Raw genomic sequence first — 17168 nt, forward strand, 5'->3', positions numbered from 1 at the left:
CTGTTGTCAGTAGAGGAGCCTTGGCTCCTACCTCGACGGGACTGTCTACTTCAACAGGCTCCTTTTTTTTTTCTCCTTGTTCAATTTTACACTGGTTTCGGTTACCCGTGTGACTGTTCACGAGACCTCAGAAGGGAGGAGTTCCCTAGTTCGGTTAGGCCTACTGGGCTCCGATTTCAGAAGTCTATTACCTCTTCTCGCTTTTGCCACTTTGGGAAAACTTTATGGAACATAATGAAGATAAAAGGGGGTTTTTCCCCCTTCTTCCAGTTACCATTCATCTTTGGTTTCTCTGGGAGGTTTTTTGCTCCGCTGCGCTTCAAACCACACTGACCGGAATTTTAGGTCTCTGCCTTTTTCGCTTTTCTTCCAAATGAGATTAGCCTAGCGGCCGTAAGTTCGGCCTCTTGTTCAGGGAGTACTCTATTGGCAACTCCCCGGGCTCGGCTTCGGCCTCAGCGGTCGTTTCTTCCAGAGGGGAGGTCCATTTTTCATATAAATCTGACACTAGTGGTTTTCAATCCTCTCTGAATGTTGTCAGGGCTCGTCAACTCTCTCTACAGAGGTCTCAGGCTATTCGATGAAGTGTTTTTTCTTCTTTGCTCTGGACGATGCTCCCGTACTAAATAGCCGGGGCCCCAGCATATGCTGGACAGTTGGATACATCTGATCATCAGACAGTCTTCTTGGCGGTTACTAGGGAACCTCCGTTTTCCAATTCAGCGCGCTTTACGCGCATTGTAAGACCTTCGTGGGCAGCCGCCCGCGGGGTCTCCATGAATATTTTGTCGGGCGGCTACTTGGTCAAACCGACATTCGTTTTGTCAAATTCTACAAGTTTGACACTTTTACGGCCTCTGCATCACTGTTTGGCCGAGCAGTTTTTACAGGACTCTCAGCGCTTTCCCACCCGTTTTTTGGGAGCTCTGGGACGTCCCCATTGTAACTACACTCCAGTGGCCCCTAGTGGATGAAGGAGAAATCAGGATTTTGGTACTTACCGATAAATCCCTTTCTCCGATTCCACAGGGGCCACTGGACGCCCGCCCAGCGCTGTTTCTCCTGATTTTTGTTTGATTAACGATTGCAGATCACCATATGACTGCTTGTTGGGTTCAGGCTAGCCTGGTTTTTTGTCAGGTTCTGTTCCAGGTTTAGTTTGTGTTCGCCTGGTTTACAGGGCGTCGTTAACCTCCTCTACCTTACGGTTTGTTTATTACAGCTCTCCTCGGGCACAGTTTAACGTAGACTGGCTTGGAGGGGAGATAGTAGGGGAGGAGCTAGCCACAGTGTGAGAATTTTTAAAGTGCCAGCTACCAATACCACCTACTATCTCCCCATTGTAACTACACTCCAGTGGCCCCTGTGGAATCGGAGAAAGGGATTTATCGGTAAGTACCAAAATCCTGATATAATTATAGCGTTTTTGGTGTGTGCTGGCAAACTCTCCCTCTGTCTCTCCAAAGGGCTAGTAGGTCCTGTCCTCTATCAGAGCATTCCCTGTGTGTGTGCTGTGTGTCGGTACGTGTGTGTCGACATGTATGAGGACGATGTTGGTGAGGAGGCGGAGCAATTGCCTGTAATGGTGATGTCACTCTCTAGGGAGTCGACACCGGAATGGATGGCTTATTTAGGGAATTACGTGATAATGTCAACACGCGGCAAGGTCGGTTGACGACATGAGACGGCCGACAAACAATTAGTACCGGTCCAGACGTCTCAAAAACACCGTCAGGGGTTTTAAAACGCCCGTTTACTTTAGTCGGTCGACACAGACACAGACAGGGACACTGAATCCAGTGTCGACGGTGAATAAACAAACGTATTCCTTATTAGGGCCACACGTTAAGGGCAATGAAGGAGGTGTTACATATTTCTGATACTACAAGTACCACAAAAGAGGGTATTATGTGGGATGTGAAAAAACTACCGTAGTTTTTCCTGAATCAGATAAATTAAATGAAGTGTGTGATGATGCGTGGGTTCCCCCCGATAGAAAATATGGGCGGTATACCCTTTCCCGCCAGAAGTTAGGGCGCGTTGGGAAACACCCCTTAGGGTGGATAAGGCGCTCACACGCTTATCAGAACAAGTGGCGGTACCGTCTATAGATAGGGCCGTCCTCAAGGAGCCAGCTGACAGGAGGCTGGAAAATATCATAAAAAGTATATATACACATACTGGTGTTATACTGCGACCAGCGATCGCCTCAGCCTGGATGTGCAGAGCTGGGGTGGCTTGGTCGGATTCCCTGACTAAAAATATTGATACCCTTGACAGGGACAGTATTTTATTGACTATAGAGCATTTAAAGGATGCATTTCTATATATGCGAGATGCACAGAGGGATATTTGCACTCTGGCATCAAGAGTAAGTGCGATGTCCATATCTGCCAGAAGATGTTTATGGACACGACAGTGGTCAGGTGATGCAGATTCCAAACGGCACAAAGGTGTATTGCCGTATAAAGGAAGAGGAGTTATTTGGGGTCGGTCCATCGGACCTGGTGGCCACGGCAACTGCTGGAAAATCCACCGTTTTTACCCTAAGTCACATCTCTGCAGAAAAAGACACCGTCTTTTCAGCTTCAGTCCTTTCGTCCCTATAAGAGTCATATCTGCCCAGGGATAGAGGAAAGGGAAGAAGACTGCAGCAGGCAGCCCATTCCCAGGAACAGAAGCGTTCCACCGCTTCTGACAAGCTCTCAGCATGACGCTGAGACCGTACAGGACCCCTGGATCCTACAAGTAGTATCCCAGGGGTACAGATTGGAATGTCGAGACGTTTCCCCTGCGCAGGCTCCTGAAGTCTGCTTTACCAAGGTCTCCCTCCGACAAGGAGGCAGTATGGGAAACAATTCACGAGCTGTATTCCCAGCAGGTGATAATTAAATTACCCCTCCTACAACAAGAAAAGGGGTATTATTCCACACTATATTGTGGTACTGAAGCCAGAAGGCTAGGTGAGACCTATTCTAAATCTAAAAAAATTTGAACACTTACAAAGGTTCAAATCAAGATGGAGTCACTCAGAGCAGTGATAACGAACCGGGAAGAAGGGGACTATCTGGTGTCCCGAGACATCAGGGATGCTTACCTCCATGTCCCAAATTTGCCCTTATCACTAAGGGTACCTCAGGTTCGTGGTACAGAACTGTCACTATCAGTTTCAGACGCTGCCGTTTGGATTGTCCACGGCACCCCGGGTCTTTACCAAGGTAATGGCCGAAATGATGGTTCTTCTTCGAAGAAAAGGCGTCTTAATTATCCCTTACTTGGACGATCTCCTGATAAGGGCAAAGTCCAGGGAACAGTTGGAGGTCGGAGTAGCACTATCTCGGATACTGTTACAACAGCAGGGGTGGATTCTAAATATTCCAAAATCGCAGCTGATCCCGACAACAAGTCTCCTGTGCTTAGGGATGATTCTGGACACAGTCCAGAAAAAGGTGTTTCTCCCGGAAGAGAAAGCCAGGGAGTTATCCGAGCTAGTCAGGAACCTCCTAAAATCAGTGCATCATTGCACAAGGGCCATGGTAAAAAAATGGTGACTTCCTTCGAAGCAATTCCAGTCGGCAGATTTCATGCAAGAACTTTTCAGTGGGATCTGCTGGACAAATGGTCCGGATCGCATCTTCAGATGCATCAGCGGATAACCCTATATCCAAGGACAAGGGTGTCTCTCCTGTGGTGGTTACAGAGTGCTCATCTTCTAGAGGGCCGCAGATTCGGCATTCAGTTTTGGATGTTGGTGACCACGGAGGCCAGCCCGAGAGGCTGGGGAGCAGTCACACAAGGAAAAAATTTCCAGGGAGTGTGATCAAGTCTGGAGACTTTTCTCCACATAAATATAGCTAAGGGTAAATTTATAATGCTCTAAGCTTAGCAAGACCTCTGCTTCAAGGTCAGCCGGTATTGATCCAGTGGGATAAAACATCACGGCAGTCGCCCACGTAAATAGACAGGGCGGCACAAGAAGCAGGAGGGCAGTGGCAAAAACTGCAAGGACTTTTCGCTGGGCGGAAAATCATGTGATAGCACTGTCAGCAGTGTTTCATTCCGGGAATGGAAACTGGGAAGCAGACTTCCTCAGTAGGCACGACCTCCACCCGGCAGAGTGGGAACTTCATGGGGAAGTTTTCCACATGATTGTAAACCGTTGGGAATTACCAAAGGTGGACATGATGGCGTCCCGTCTGAACAAAAAACGGGACAGGTATTGCGCCAGGTTAAGAGACCCTCAGGCAATAGCTGTGGACGTTCTGGTAACACCGTGGGTGTACCAGTCGGTGTATGTGTTCCATCCTCTGCTTTTCATACCTAAGGTACTGAGAATTATAAGACGTAGAGGAGTAAGAACTATACTCATGGCTCCGGATTGGCCAAGAAGGACTTGGTACCCGGAACTTCAAGAGATGCTCACAGAGGACTTATGGCCTCTGCCGCTAAGAAGGGACTTGTTTCAGCAAGTACCATGTCTGTTCCAAGACTTACCGCAGCTGCGTTTGACGGCATGGCGGTGGAACGCCGGATCCTAAGGGAAAAGGCATTCAGGAAGAGGTCATTCCTACCCTGGTCAAAGCCAGAAAGGAGGTGACCGCACAACATTATCACCACATGTGGCGAAAATATGTTGCGTGGTGTGAGGCCAGGAAGGCCCCACGAAGAAATTTCAACTCGGTCGATTCCTGCATTTCCTGCAAACAGGAGTGTCTATGGGCCTCAAATTGGGGTCCATTAAGGTTCAAATTTCGGCCCTGTCGATTTTTATTCCAGAAAGAATTGGCTTCAGTTCCTGAAGTCCAGAAGTTTGTCAAGGGAGTATTGCATATACAACCCCCTTTTGTGCCTCCAGTGGCACTGTGGGATCTCAACGTAGTTCTGGGATTCCTCAAAACACATTGGTTTAAAACCAGTCAAATCTGTGGATTTGAAGCATCTCACATGAAAAGTGAACATGCTCTTGGACCTGGCCTGGACCAGGCGAGTGTCAAATTGGTGGTTTTTTTCTCAAAAAAGCCCATATCTGTTTGTCCATTCGGACAGGGCAGAGCTGCGGACTCGTCCCCAGTTCTCTCCCTAAGGTGGTGTCAGTGTTTCACCTGAACCAGCTTATTGTGGTGTCTTGCGCCTACTAGGGACTTGGAGGACTCCAAGTTGCTAGATGTGGTCAGGGCCCTGAAAATATAGGTTCCAGGACGGCTGGAGTCAGGAAAACTGACTTGCTGTTATCCTGTATGCACCCAACAAACTGGGTGCTCTTGCTTCTAAGCAGACTTTTGCTAGTTGGATGTGTAATACAATTCAGCTTGCACATTCTGTGGCAGGCCTGCCACAGCCAAAATATGTAAATGCCCATTCCACAAGGAAGGTGGGCTCATCTTGGGCGGCTGCCCGAGGGGTCTCGGCTTTATAACTTTGCCGAGCGGCTATTTAGTCAGGGGCAAACACGTTTGTAAAATCCTACAAAATTGATAACCTGGCTAAGGAGGACCTGGAGTTCTCTCATTCGGTGCTGCAGAGTCATCCGCACTCTCCCGCCCGTTTTGGGAGCTTTGGTATAATCCCCATGGTCCTTTCAGGAACCCCAGCATCCACTAGGACGATAGAGAAAATAAGAATTTACTTACCGATAATTCTATTTCTCGGAGTCCGTAGTGGATGCTGGGCGCCCATCCCAAGTGCGGATTATCTGCAATACTTGTACATAGTTACAAAAATCGGGTTATTATTGTTGTGAGCCATCTTTCAGAGGCTCCGCTGTTATCATACTGTTAACTGGGTTCAGATCACAGGTTGTACAGTGTGATTGGTGTGGCTGGTATGAGTCTTACCCGGGATTCATAAATCCTTCCTTATTGTGTACGCTCGTCCGGGCACAGTATCCTAACTGAGGCTTGGAGGAGGGTCATAGGGGGAGGAGCCAGTGCACACCACCTGATCCTAAAGCTTTACTTTTTGTGCCCTGTCTCCTGCGGAGCCGCTATTCCCCATGGTCCTTTCAGGAACCCCAGCATCCACTACGGACTCCGAGAAATAGAATTATCGGTAAGTAAATTCTTATTTTTACTGAGTCGTGCAAGTGTCTGTTTTTTGTGTATTGTATTGTCTGTCGCCATAATGAGTAAGGCACCAGCAAAAACTAAAAAGCATAATTGCAAAGTCTGTAACAGTGTGTTACCGGATGGATCTACCACATGTACAGTATGTTTTGTGAATTCGGTTCAGAATACCATTTCTGCTCCAGTTTTACAACCAATGTCCTCACCGGACCCTCCGTGGGGTATGTTAGTAAATGTAATAGATAGGTTACAATCAGAATTAACCGCCGCTCATCAGGAGCGGGAAACGGCAAGATCTGAGTCTAGGGTGAGACCGCCAGAACTACCGGAGGCGTCTCAGCCTTGCGTAAGGTCCAAATCCATTTTGGGTAAACGGGATAAATTTCATATGTCTTATGATTTTCCAGTGTCTGCTATGTTGCATTCTGACGATTCCATGCCAGACCTCACGGAACAAGATGAGGGTGAGGAGGGCGAAGTGGAGTCAGATGGCGAGGATTTTAACAGTTCCGGCATTGATGATCTCATCAGAGCGGTACGTCAGTCTCTGAAGTTTACTGAAACTGAGGAGCCTCTCACAAATGATCAGGTCGTATTTACTAAACGACCAAAAACTCCAATAAGTTTTCCTGTGTCGGAATCCCTTAATCAGATGTTAGTAGAAACACGACAGAATCCAGATAAACGGTTTTCTATACCTCGCAGATTTAAGTCTAGTTACCCGTTTCCAGACTCGGTAACATGTACATGGGAGAATCCACCAATAGTTGATTCTTCAGTGTCAAAGCTTACCAAGAAATTAACCATACCAGTGCCAGCAGCTACTACGCTTAAAGACCCGTCAGATCGCAAGATAGAAACTATGCTAAAATCCATGTATGTAGCAGCAGGTGTGATGCTGAGACCTGGATTGGTTGGCATTTGGGTCACTAAGGCACTCATAATATGGCTTACAGAACTCAAATCTGCTTTACATGACGAAAACCTGATAATTCTTGTAAATCAAATGATTGAGGCTGTAGAGTATCTCTGTACAGCGTCTACTGACGTCTGTCAGCTCACTTCTCGTATTTCATCTTCGCTAGTTACGGCACGAAGAGCACTCTGGCTGCGTGCTTATCATGCGGAGGCAGAGGTCAAACGAGGTATAGAGGCGTTGCCTTACGATGGCAAGAAGTTGTTTGGTCCTGAATTGGACGCATGGATTGCTGAGGCTACGGGAGGTAAGTCTGTTTTCTTACCATTCCCTCCACCGGTATCAAGAAGAAGGTACGCTGGACCTTCGTTCAAATCCTTTAGACCTCAGCCCTTTCGAGGACGTGGCAGAGGAACAGCCACGCCTGCTAGACGTGGTCGCGGACGTGGTTTCCAACAAACCAACACAACTCGCCAGGACGCTAAGGTTACCGACAAGCCAGTGGCATGACGGGCTACCAGCCCATCTCGGTTCTCCGATTGTGGGAGCACGCCTTCAGAAGTTCCATTTGGCGTGGTTCCACACATCCGCGGATGGGTGGATCCGCAATTTAGTGTTAAAAGGTTACAAAATAGAGTTCGACTGTCTTCCGCCTCTGCGGTTTTTCAAGACAGGATTGCCTCTGTCGGACGACAAGAGGACGGTTCTGCAAATTGCCATTCAGTCCCTACTGGATTCGGCAGTTTTGATTCCGGTCCCTGTACACCAACAGGGTCAGGGTTATTATTCAAGTCTGTTTGTGGTACCGAAGCCGGATGGCTCAGTCAGACCAATATTGAACTTAAAGGGTCTCAATCAGTACGTAACTTACTACAGATTCAAAATGGAGTCTCTGCGTTCAGTGATTGCGGGTTTAGAGCCAAAGGAATTTATGATTGCGCTAGATCTCAAGGATGCGTACTTACACATTCCAATTTGGCAGCCTCATCAGAAATTCTTACGGTTTGCAATACGCCAGAACCATTACCAGTTTCAGGCTCTACCGTTTGGCCTGTCATCAGCGCCACGGGTATTCACCAAAGTGATGTCTGTGATGATAGCTCATCTCATATCCCTGGGAGTGACAATAGACGATCTGCTCATCAAAGCTCCGTCTCAACAGATACTTCTCCAACATGCGCTGCTAACATACGATGTACTGGTTCACCACGGTTGGATTGTCAACTTCAAGAAATCACATCTAATTCCGTCTCAACGCCTTCAATTCCTAGGTATGATTCTCGATACGGTCAATCAAAGAATTTACCTACCACAGCAGAAAGTACAAATTCTACGCCATCTAGTACAATTAGTGCTCAAGCCACGCACAGTGTCGGTACACTTGTGCATTCGCCTCTTAGGCACAATGGTAGCAGCTTTCGAAGCGCTTCAGTTCGGAAGATTTCACTCGCGTCCATTTCAACTGAATGTGCTCGCCCAGTGGTCGGGCTCGCATCTGCAGATTCACCACAGGGTGAGGTTGTCGCCAAGAGCAAGAGTATCTCTTCACTGGTGGCTCAAGGAACACAATTTAACCGCAGGAAGACGGTTCGGAGGCTGGAATTGGATAATTCTAACTACGGACGCCAGTCTCAGAGATTGGGGAGCGGTAATTCAAAATTGTCAGCTCCAGGGTCTCTGGGCGGATCACGAGAAATTGCTGTCTATAAATGTCCTAGAACTCCGCGCAATTTACAATGCGCTACGACAAGCAGTGCACATGCTTCGCTCTCAGCCTGTCCAAGTGCAGTCAGACAATGCGACGGCGGTCGCATACATCAACAAACAAGGAGGAACGAGAAGCCGCATGGCAATGCGGGAAGTAGCTCGTATCCTCAATTGGGCGGAATGCCACCAGGTGATATTGTCGGCAGTGTTCATTCCGGGAGTGGACAACTGGGAAGCGGATTATCTCAGTCGTCGGGATTTTCATCCAGGCGAATGGGCATTAAATCCAGAAGTGTTTCACATGTTGGTTCAGCGATGGGGTTATCCTCAGGTGGACCTGATGGCGTCTCGACACAATCACCAAACGTTCCAGTATGTGTCCAGAACAAGAGTTCCAAAGGCAGTGGCGGTGGATGCTCTCACAATCGCGTGGCCGTACAGTCTTGTGTATCTGTTTCCACCGTTTCCGTTGCTCCCTCTGGTGCTAAAACGGATCAAAAGAGAGTCTGTCACAGTCATACTAGTGGCGCCTCATTGGCCTCAGAGAGCTTGGTTCTCGGATCTCCGAGGACTACTCGCAGATGATCCTTGGCCGCTCCCACTGCGTCCAGACCTGTTACAACAGGGTCCGTTCCTTTACCCCGATTTAGCGCGGCTGCGTTTGACGGGGTGGCTGTTGAGACCGCCCTCTTAAGAAGAGAGGGCTTTCCAGATTCGGTTATACCAACCATGTTACGAGCTAGGAAGCCGGTTACGGCAGCTCATTATTACAGAATATGGCGTACCTATATAGGTTGGTGTGAAGCTCGGAAGTTTCCGACATCATCTTTCAAGTTATCCCGCCTTTTGTTATTTCTACAAACAGGGTTAGATGGAGGACTGCGTTTATCTACACTAAAGGTGCAGGTATCTGCTTTGTCAATTTACTTTCAAAGACGATTGGCTCTATTGCCGTCTATACGCACTTTTCTCCAAGGTGTCCTCAGAGTACAGCCTCCATTCATTCCACCTACAGCGCCATGGGACTTGAATCTGGTTTTAGAGTTCTTACAGTCTTCATATTTTGAACCCTTACAGCAAGTGGATATAAAGTTTCTCACTTGGAAAACAATTTTTCTTCTAGCCTTAGCTTCGGCAAGGCGTGTTTCGGATTTGGGTGCCTTGTCATGCAAGTCACCGTATTTGGTGTTTCATGATGACAGAGCGGAACTTCACCAAAGGTAGTGTCATCTTTTCACATCAATCAACCAATAGTAGTTCCTGTGTTGACAGCACATTCTGGAACTCTGCATGTGGTACGCGCATTACGCGTTTATGTATCCCGAACGTCTTCAGTTCGTAAGACGGATACGTTGTTTGTTCTCTATGATGCTGCCAAGATGGGTTGGCCAGCGTCTAAACAAACCTTATCCAGATGGATAAAACTAACCGTACGTCAGGCTTACCTTCATGCTAGGTTACAACCACCTACATCAGTAACCGCTCATTCCACACGTTCTGTGGGAACTTCATGGGCAGCTGGTCGAGGAGCTTCTACGACGCAGCTTTGCCGTGTGGCTACATGGTCTTCAGTGCACACGTTTGTGCGCTTTTACAAGTTTGATACGTTTGCGGCATCAGCATCTAGCTTTGGCCGCCTAGTGTTACAGGTGCCAAACAGCTCTCCCGCCCACGGGGGAAGCTTTGGTACGTCCCAAGAGTACTCCAGTGACCCCTAGTGGATGATAAAGAAAATAGGATTTTGGTACTTACCAGGTAAATCCTTTTCTTTGAATCCATAGGGGGCACTGGACGCCCACCCAGAGCAGTTTTACCTGGGTTGTATTAAGCTCAGAGGAGCTTATGGTAACACATTTTCACCGATTGGTTCAAATTATAAAGGTCTATCGGTTATGGTGTCAACTGTTTAGTTGTCAGTAACGTTATGTGTCAACTTTGTTGTTGTCCGTTATGTTATAGGAATTCTCCATTGTCAACCTCTCTATAGTTCCTGTTCGGCTCAGTAAAAAACACTGAGGTAGTACACTGAGGTACTCTGGGATATGGAGGGGTGGAGTGTTCTAAATTTAAATATTCAGTGCTGTTCCTACGGAAGCCCGTCCATATCCCAAGAGTACTCCAGTGCCCCCTATGGATTCAAAGAAAAGGATTTACTTGGTAAGTACCAAAATCCTATTATCCTCTATACTGGGGAAAGTTGTCCATAAAAATCCACTGAGCGATTATGTGCAGCTACTAAGATAGTAACACGCCTGTTGTGTCCTCTTCCCCTGAGGCAGAATCTACTGAGTCCGGCACTGGCTCATCTATAACTTCTTACATCAACGACGTAACTGTTGAGGTCATTAGTCTTTTCTAATAGTGTCTGGACATTGCTCAGGAATAGGAAGCCAGTTTTGGTGAAGACTCTACGTAGGGTGTGGAAGATATGTATCTCCTGGTGTGAGAAGACAATGTGTAGTACCGCCTTGTAATTGGCTCGTTTTCTTTTTTGCAGCAGGACGAGCCCGTTCTTAAAAGCTTTTATCTTAGCTCAGTTTGCTATCAGAAGACGCTGACACTTTTGCCGGAAGCGCAGGCATTTTTGAAGGTGGAAAATACTGTAATGTCCAACCCCATGCAGTCCTCCAATCGCCCCTCGGGTTTTGAGTGACTTTACAACATTTTTCTTGAGAACGTTTGGATCCAGTGAAACTAAAATCCGTTACTCAAAAAGCAACTTTTCTTTTGGCTGTCGCTGTTTTACATAAAGCACCTCCGTCGTGGGCTCTGTCTTGCAGGTCTCCATGTCTCATTTTTATAAGGAGAGATGTCTTCCTCAAACAGAGTGCACCCCTTCCCCACCCACACTCATGCACTTTAGCCTATATTGGCACCCATTTGCCACTTAAATCAAGATTTTGCCATCCCAAATTTAGGCCGTGTCGGTCTCCATAAGAGGAGAAATTGCTTCATTTGTTGGATGCTGGATACATAGAACGGGTGATCTCTCTGTGCTGGCCTGCACTCGGTCAGTAAGGTGGCAGCCTTATTTGGTGATGACATGTTCCTGAGACTGATTGTGGCGTGTCTTGTCCGAGTTTGTACGTCCACATGTTATGTATGGAAGATTCTGTAACTCGTACTCAATGATAAACCCCTTTTCTCTGTATTAATTTGGGCACTCGCCCGTTTTACACTGAATGTTTTCCTCCTGTTACAAGTTGATGGTGTAGAAGTGTGCCGTTTTTCCTCTCTTGTTCCTCTCGGTTATGTCTTGTGGAGCTTGGCGAGATAGATAACAGGCTTCCCGACATGCTAGGGATATTGTGCAGAAATGTGTGCCCAAACACCCGGTAACTCTTTATATCCCAAGGTTTCAGTGAGCCCCAGTGATCCCCGCTATAAAATACATACAAAAAAACCTATTAGTTCGGGGGAGAATACCCAAATCCCAACAGAGAATTCCGCAACGTTTCTATACGACACATGTATCCTAATTATTATGTCCATTCAGACCTAATCGCAGCAGCAAATTTGTTAGCTAATGGGCAAAACCATGTACACTGCAGGCGTGGCAGATGTAACATGTGCAGAGAGAGTTAGATTTGGGTGGGTTATATTGTTTCTGTGCAGGGTAAATACTGGCTGCTTTATTTTTACACTGCAATTTAGATTTCAGATTGAAACCCCCCCCCCCCCCCCCCAATCTAACTCTCTCTGCACATGTTACATCTGCCCCACCTGCAGTGCACATGGTTTTGCCCATCAGCTAACAAATTTGCTGCTGCAATCAGGTCTGAATTAGGCCCTGTATACGAAGCTGACTCCTGCATCGGGGCACGGTCATTCTTCATGTTACTTCCCTCCCATTCTTGGTCCCATCATGTAGACTATTCTCACTGACTTGTTGCTCTGTCCACAGCATGCGATCCATCCTCCGCAATCACCGCTACAGGCGAGACGCCCGCTCCATAGAGGACGAGGAGGAAATGTGGTTTAACACAGACGAGGACGACGTTGAGGACGGAGATCCCCTGGTGCTTCCGTCTGACAAAATAAAGAGCAACGATGATCTGATGGATCCTATCAGCAAGTTCATGGAGCGGAAGAAATGTAGGTATCTGTGTAACTCTATTCCCAAAAGCCACAACTTTCTCCATTTTTAGAAATCGGTTTTAAAATTCGTGCTCTCCAGAATAATCGCACAAACCGCAGTTCATGCAGAAATAAAGGCGCACCTGTCCTACACATTTACCCTGTTCTCTAGGCGGCCGGTCCGCAGCTGGTGTGAGTGCGCATCCTGAGTGGGTCACACCGCCCCTAGCCCTCCCCTTACGTGAGTAGCCGTTACTATCTGCAGACGCCTCAGCTGTGATGTCACGGCGCTCTGCCTGCGCTCTCCTCTGAATATTGCACTACTCTGTCTACACACACACAGGAAGCTTCTACATCCCAGTATTGCCCAATCAGCCGTATGTGAGAAGCAATAGACAAAGGGGGCCATTCAGCACAGCGCAGTTTGCCGGTGGCCGCTGCGACCGCAATATGATTGACAGCGGCGGGTGTTTTTGGGGCGGCGACGCGGTATTGATGGGTGGGGTGAACCGGGCCGAGACCGTTTTGTGACGTCACAAGCAGCTGTTCCGATTAAAAAAAAAATGGCCAGCGCAGCCAGGGGCCAACCTTCGATCCGATGCGTTCGCAATGAGATTTCAGATGCAGCGGAAGCCGGCCTTGCCCTGTGCATATGCAGCGATCTGCGTTCATCTCTGAATAACCCCCTAAAAGTTCTCAAACCAGGAGGTAATTTGCTGCCGATCGAGTCATTTGCACTGTGTCCATTGGAAATAAAGGGGTCTATTTACTAAGCCTTATGGAGATAAAGTCGCTGGAGATAAAGTACCAGCCAATCAGATCCTAACTGTCATTTTTCAAGCACAGCCTGTGGCATGGCAGTCAGGAGCCGATTGGCTGGTACTTTATCTCCATCGAAGGCTTAGTAAATAGACCCCCTAAGTCTCCAATTCCCATACATCAGCATATTCTAAGACCTAGTCCAGGATTTCTCATCCTGTATTCACAAGCAGCGCTAACAGGTGGTGGTCTGGGGATGTCTGCCTGTGGGGTAATTACTGACCCAGCAACATAGGGTAACTCACCTGTGCGTGTACAGACATCCACAGAACGTGGCCTGCTAGCGGGATTTAAGGACTGGGATTGAGAACCACGGATGTAGCCAAAAGTGGTTTTACAAATTTTTTGTTATTTAAAAACTTCTTAAGATTGCTATTTATGTATTTAAGACATTTTAATGAGCATACGGTAATAGGGGAAAAAGAAAAACTCAGGATGCCAATAGTACCCATAGATTCCACAGAGCTATAGAACAGGGGTAGGTGACCCTGCGGCCCTCCAGCTGCTGTGGAAACGCACATCCCAGCATGTACTAACGGCAAAACTAACAAGCTTGATAAGTATATCAGCCTCTAGTGTATAGAATGCTACCGATAGTAGCGAGATTCAGGCTTTCCTCCTGCTGGAGGAGGCTCTGTGTATGGAAGTACTTATTGCTGCGCTTGTGACTTATTCCTGCTGGGTGTATGTGTACGTGTCGTTCCCATGTACAGTACTGGTATCCTTATCCACCTATTGCTAAGGGTTTTCTAGTAACACGTGTAATGACTGCACCACTGACGTGTCGTTCCCATGTACAGTACTGGTATCCTTATCCACCTATTGCTAAGGGTTTTCTAGTAACACGTGTAATGACTGCACCGCTGACATGTCGTTCCCATGTACAGTACTGATATCCTTATTCACCTATTGCTAAGGGTTTTCTAGTAACAAGTGTAATGACTGCACCACTGACGTGTCGTTCCCATGTACAGTACTGGTATCCTTATCCACCTATTGCTAAGAGTTTTCTAGTAACACGTGTAATGACTGCACCACTGACGTGTCGTTCCCATGTACAGTACTGGTATCCTTATCCACCTATTGCTAAGAGTTTTCTAGTAACACGTGTAATGACTGCACCGCTGACTTGTCGTTCCCATGTACAGTACTGGTATCCTTATCCACCTATTGCTAAGGGTTTTCTAGTAACACGTGTAATGACTGCACCACTGACGTGTCGTTCCCATGTACAGTACTGGTATCCTTATCCACCTATTGCTAAGAGTTTTCTAGTAACACGTGTAATGACTGCACCACTGACGTGTCGTTCCCATGTACAGTACTGGTATCCTTATCCACCTATTGCTAAGGGTTTTCTAGTAACACGTGTAATGACTGCACCGCTGACGTGTCGTTCCCATGTACAGTACTGGTATCCTTATCCACCTATTGCTAAGGGTTTTCTAGTAACACGTGTAATGACTGCACCACTGACGTGTCGTTCCCATGTACAGTACTGGTATCCTTATCCACCTATTGCTAAGGGTTTTCTAGTAACACGTGTAATGACTGCACCACTGACGTGTCGTTCCCATGTACAGAACTGGTATCCTTATCCACCTATTGCTAAGGGTTTTCTAGTAACACGTGTAATGACTGCACCGCTGACGTGTCGTTCCCATGTACAGTACTGGTATCCTTATCCACCTATTGCTAAGGGTTTTCTAGTAACACGTGTAATGACTGCACCACTGACGTGTCGTTCCCATGTACAGTACTGGTATCCTTATCCACCTATTGCTAAGGGTTTTCTAGTAACACGTGTAATGACTGCACCACTGACGTGTCGTTCCCATGTACAGAACTGGTATCCTTATCCACCTATTGCTAAGGGTTTTCTAGTAACACGTGTAATGACTGCACCACTGACGTGTCGTTCCCATGTACAGTACTGGTATCCTTATCCACCTATTGCTAAGGGTTTTCTAGTAACACGTGTAATGACTGCACCACTGACGTGTCGTTCCCATGTACAGTACTGGTATCCTTATCCACCTATTGCTAAGAGTTTTCTAGTAACACGTGTAATGACTGCACCGCTGACGTGTCGTTCCCATGTACAGTACTGGTATCCTTATCCACCTATTGCTAAGGGTTTTCTAGTAACACGTGTAATGACTGCACCGCTGACGTGTCGTTCCCATGTACAGTACTGGTATCCTTATCCACCTATTGCTAAGGGTTTTCTAGTAACACGTGTAATGACTGCACCGCTGACGTGTCGTTCCCATGTACAGTACTGGTATCCTTATCCACCTATTGCTAAGGGTTTTCTAGTAACACGTGTAATGACCACCGCTGACATGTCGTTCCCATGTACAGTACTGGTATCCGTATCCACCTATTGCTAAGGGTTTTCTAGTACCACGTGTAATGACTGCACCGCTGACGTGTCGTTCCCATGTACAGTACTGGTATCCTTATCCACCTATTGCTAAGGGTTTTCTAGTAACACGTGTAATGACTGCACCGCTGACGTGTCGTTCCCATGTACAGTACTGGTATCCTTCTTCACCTATTGCTAAAGGTTTTCTAGTAGCACGTGTAATGACTGCACCGCTGACATGTCGTTCCCATGTACAGTACTGGTATCCTTATCCACCTATTGCTAAGGGTTTTCTAGTAACACGTGTAATGACTGCACCGCTGACGTGTCGTACCCATGTACAGTACTGGTATCCTTCACCTATTGCTAAAGGTTTTCTAGTAGCACGTGTAATGACTGCACCGCTGACGTGTCGTGCCCATGTCCACCTATTGCTAAGGGTTTTCTAGTACCACGTGTAATGACTGCACCACTGACGTGTCGTTCCCATGTACAGAACTGGTATCCTTATCCACCTATTGCTAAGGGTTTTCTAGTAACACGTGTAATGACTGCACCACTGACGTGTCGTTCCCATGTACAGAACTGGTATCCTTATCCACCTATTGCTAAGGGTTTTCTAGTAACACGTGTAATGACTGCACCACTGACGTGTCGTTCCCATGTACAGTACTGGTATCCTTATCCACCTATTGCTAAGGGTTTTCTAGTAACACGTGTAATGACTGCACCACTGACGTGTCGTTCCCATGTACAGTACTGGTATCCTTATCCACCTATTGCTAAGGGTTTTCTAGTAACACGTGTAATGACTGCACCGCTGACTTGTCGTTCCCATGTACAGTACTGGTATCCTTATCCACCTGTTGCTAAGGGTTTTCTAGTAACACGTGTAATGACTGCACCACTGACGTGTCGTTCCCATGTACAGAACTGGTATCCTTATCCACCTATTGCTAAGGGTTTTCTAGTAACACGTGTAATGACTGCACCGCTGACGTGTCGTTCCCATGTACAGAACTGGTATCCTTATCCACCTGTTGCTAAGGGTTTTCTAGTAACACGTGTAATGACTGCACCACTGACGTGTCGTTCCCATGTACAGAACTGGTATCCTTATCCACCTATTGCTAAGGGTTTTCTAGTAACACGTGTAATGACTGCACCGCTGACTTGTCGTTCCCATGTACAGTACTGGTATCCTTATCCACCTGTTGCT

General features: G+C 47.1%; 1 protein-coding gene across 2 annotated transcripts in view; it reads left to right on the top strand.

Annotated features, from left to right (window-relative positions):
- PPP4R3A (protein phosphatase 4 regulatory subunit 3A) overlaps positions 1-17168 on the top strand; it is a 116596-nt gene that overhangs the window by 96720 nt on the left and 2708 nt on the right. For both annotated transcript variants that reach the window (XM_063948582.1, XM_063948583.1), the window contains one exon: positions 12590-12780. In XM_063948582.1, the coding sequence (XP_063804652.1) occupies positions 12590-12780 (191 nt within the window). The remainder of the gene's footprint in view (positions 1-12589; positions 12781-17168) is intronic.

The sequence above is a fragment of the Pseudophryne corroboree genome, chromosome 12, assembly GCF_028390025.1.
Source record: "Pseudophryne corroboree isolate aPseCor3 chromosome 12, aPseCor3.hap2, whole genome shotgun sequence".
In the NCBI taxonomy this organism is placed as follows: domain Eukaryota; kingdom Metazoa; phylum Chordata; class Amphibia; order Anura; family Myobatrachidae; genus Pseudophryne; species Pseudophryne corroboree.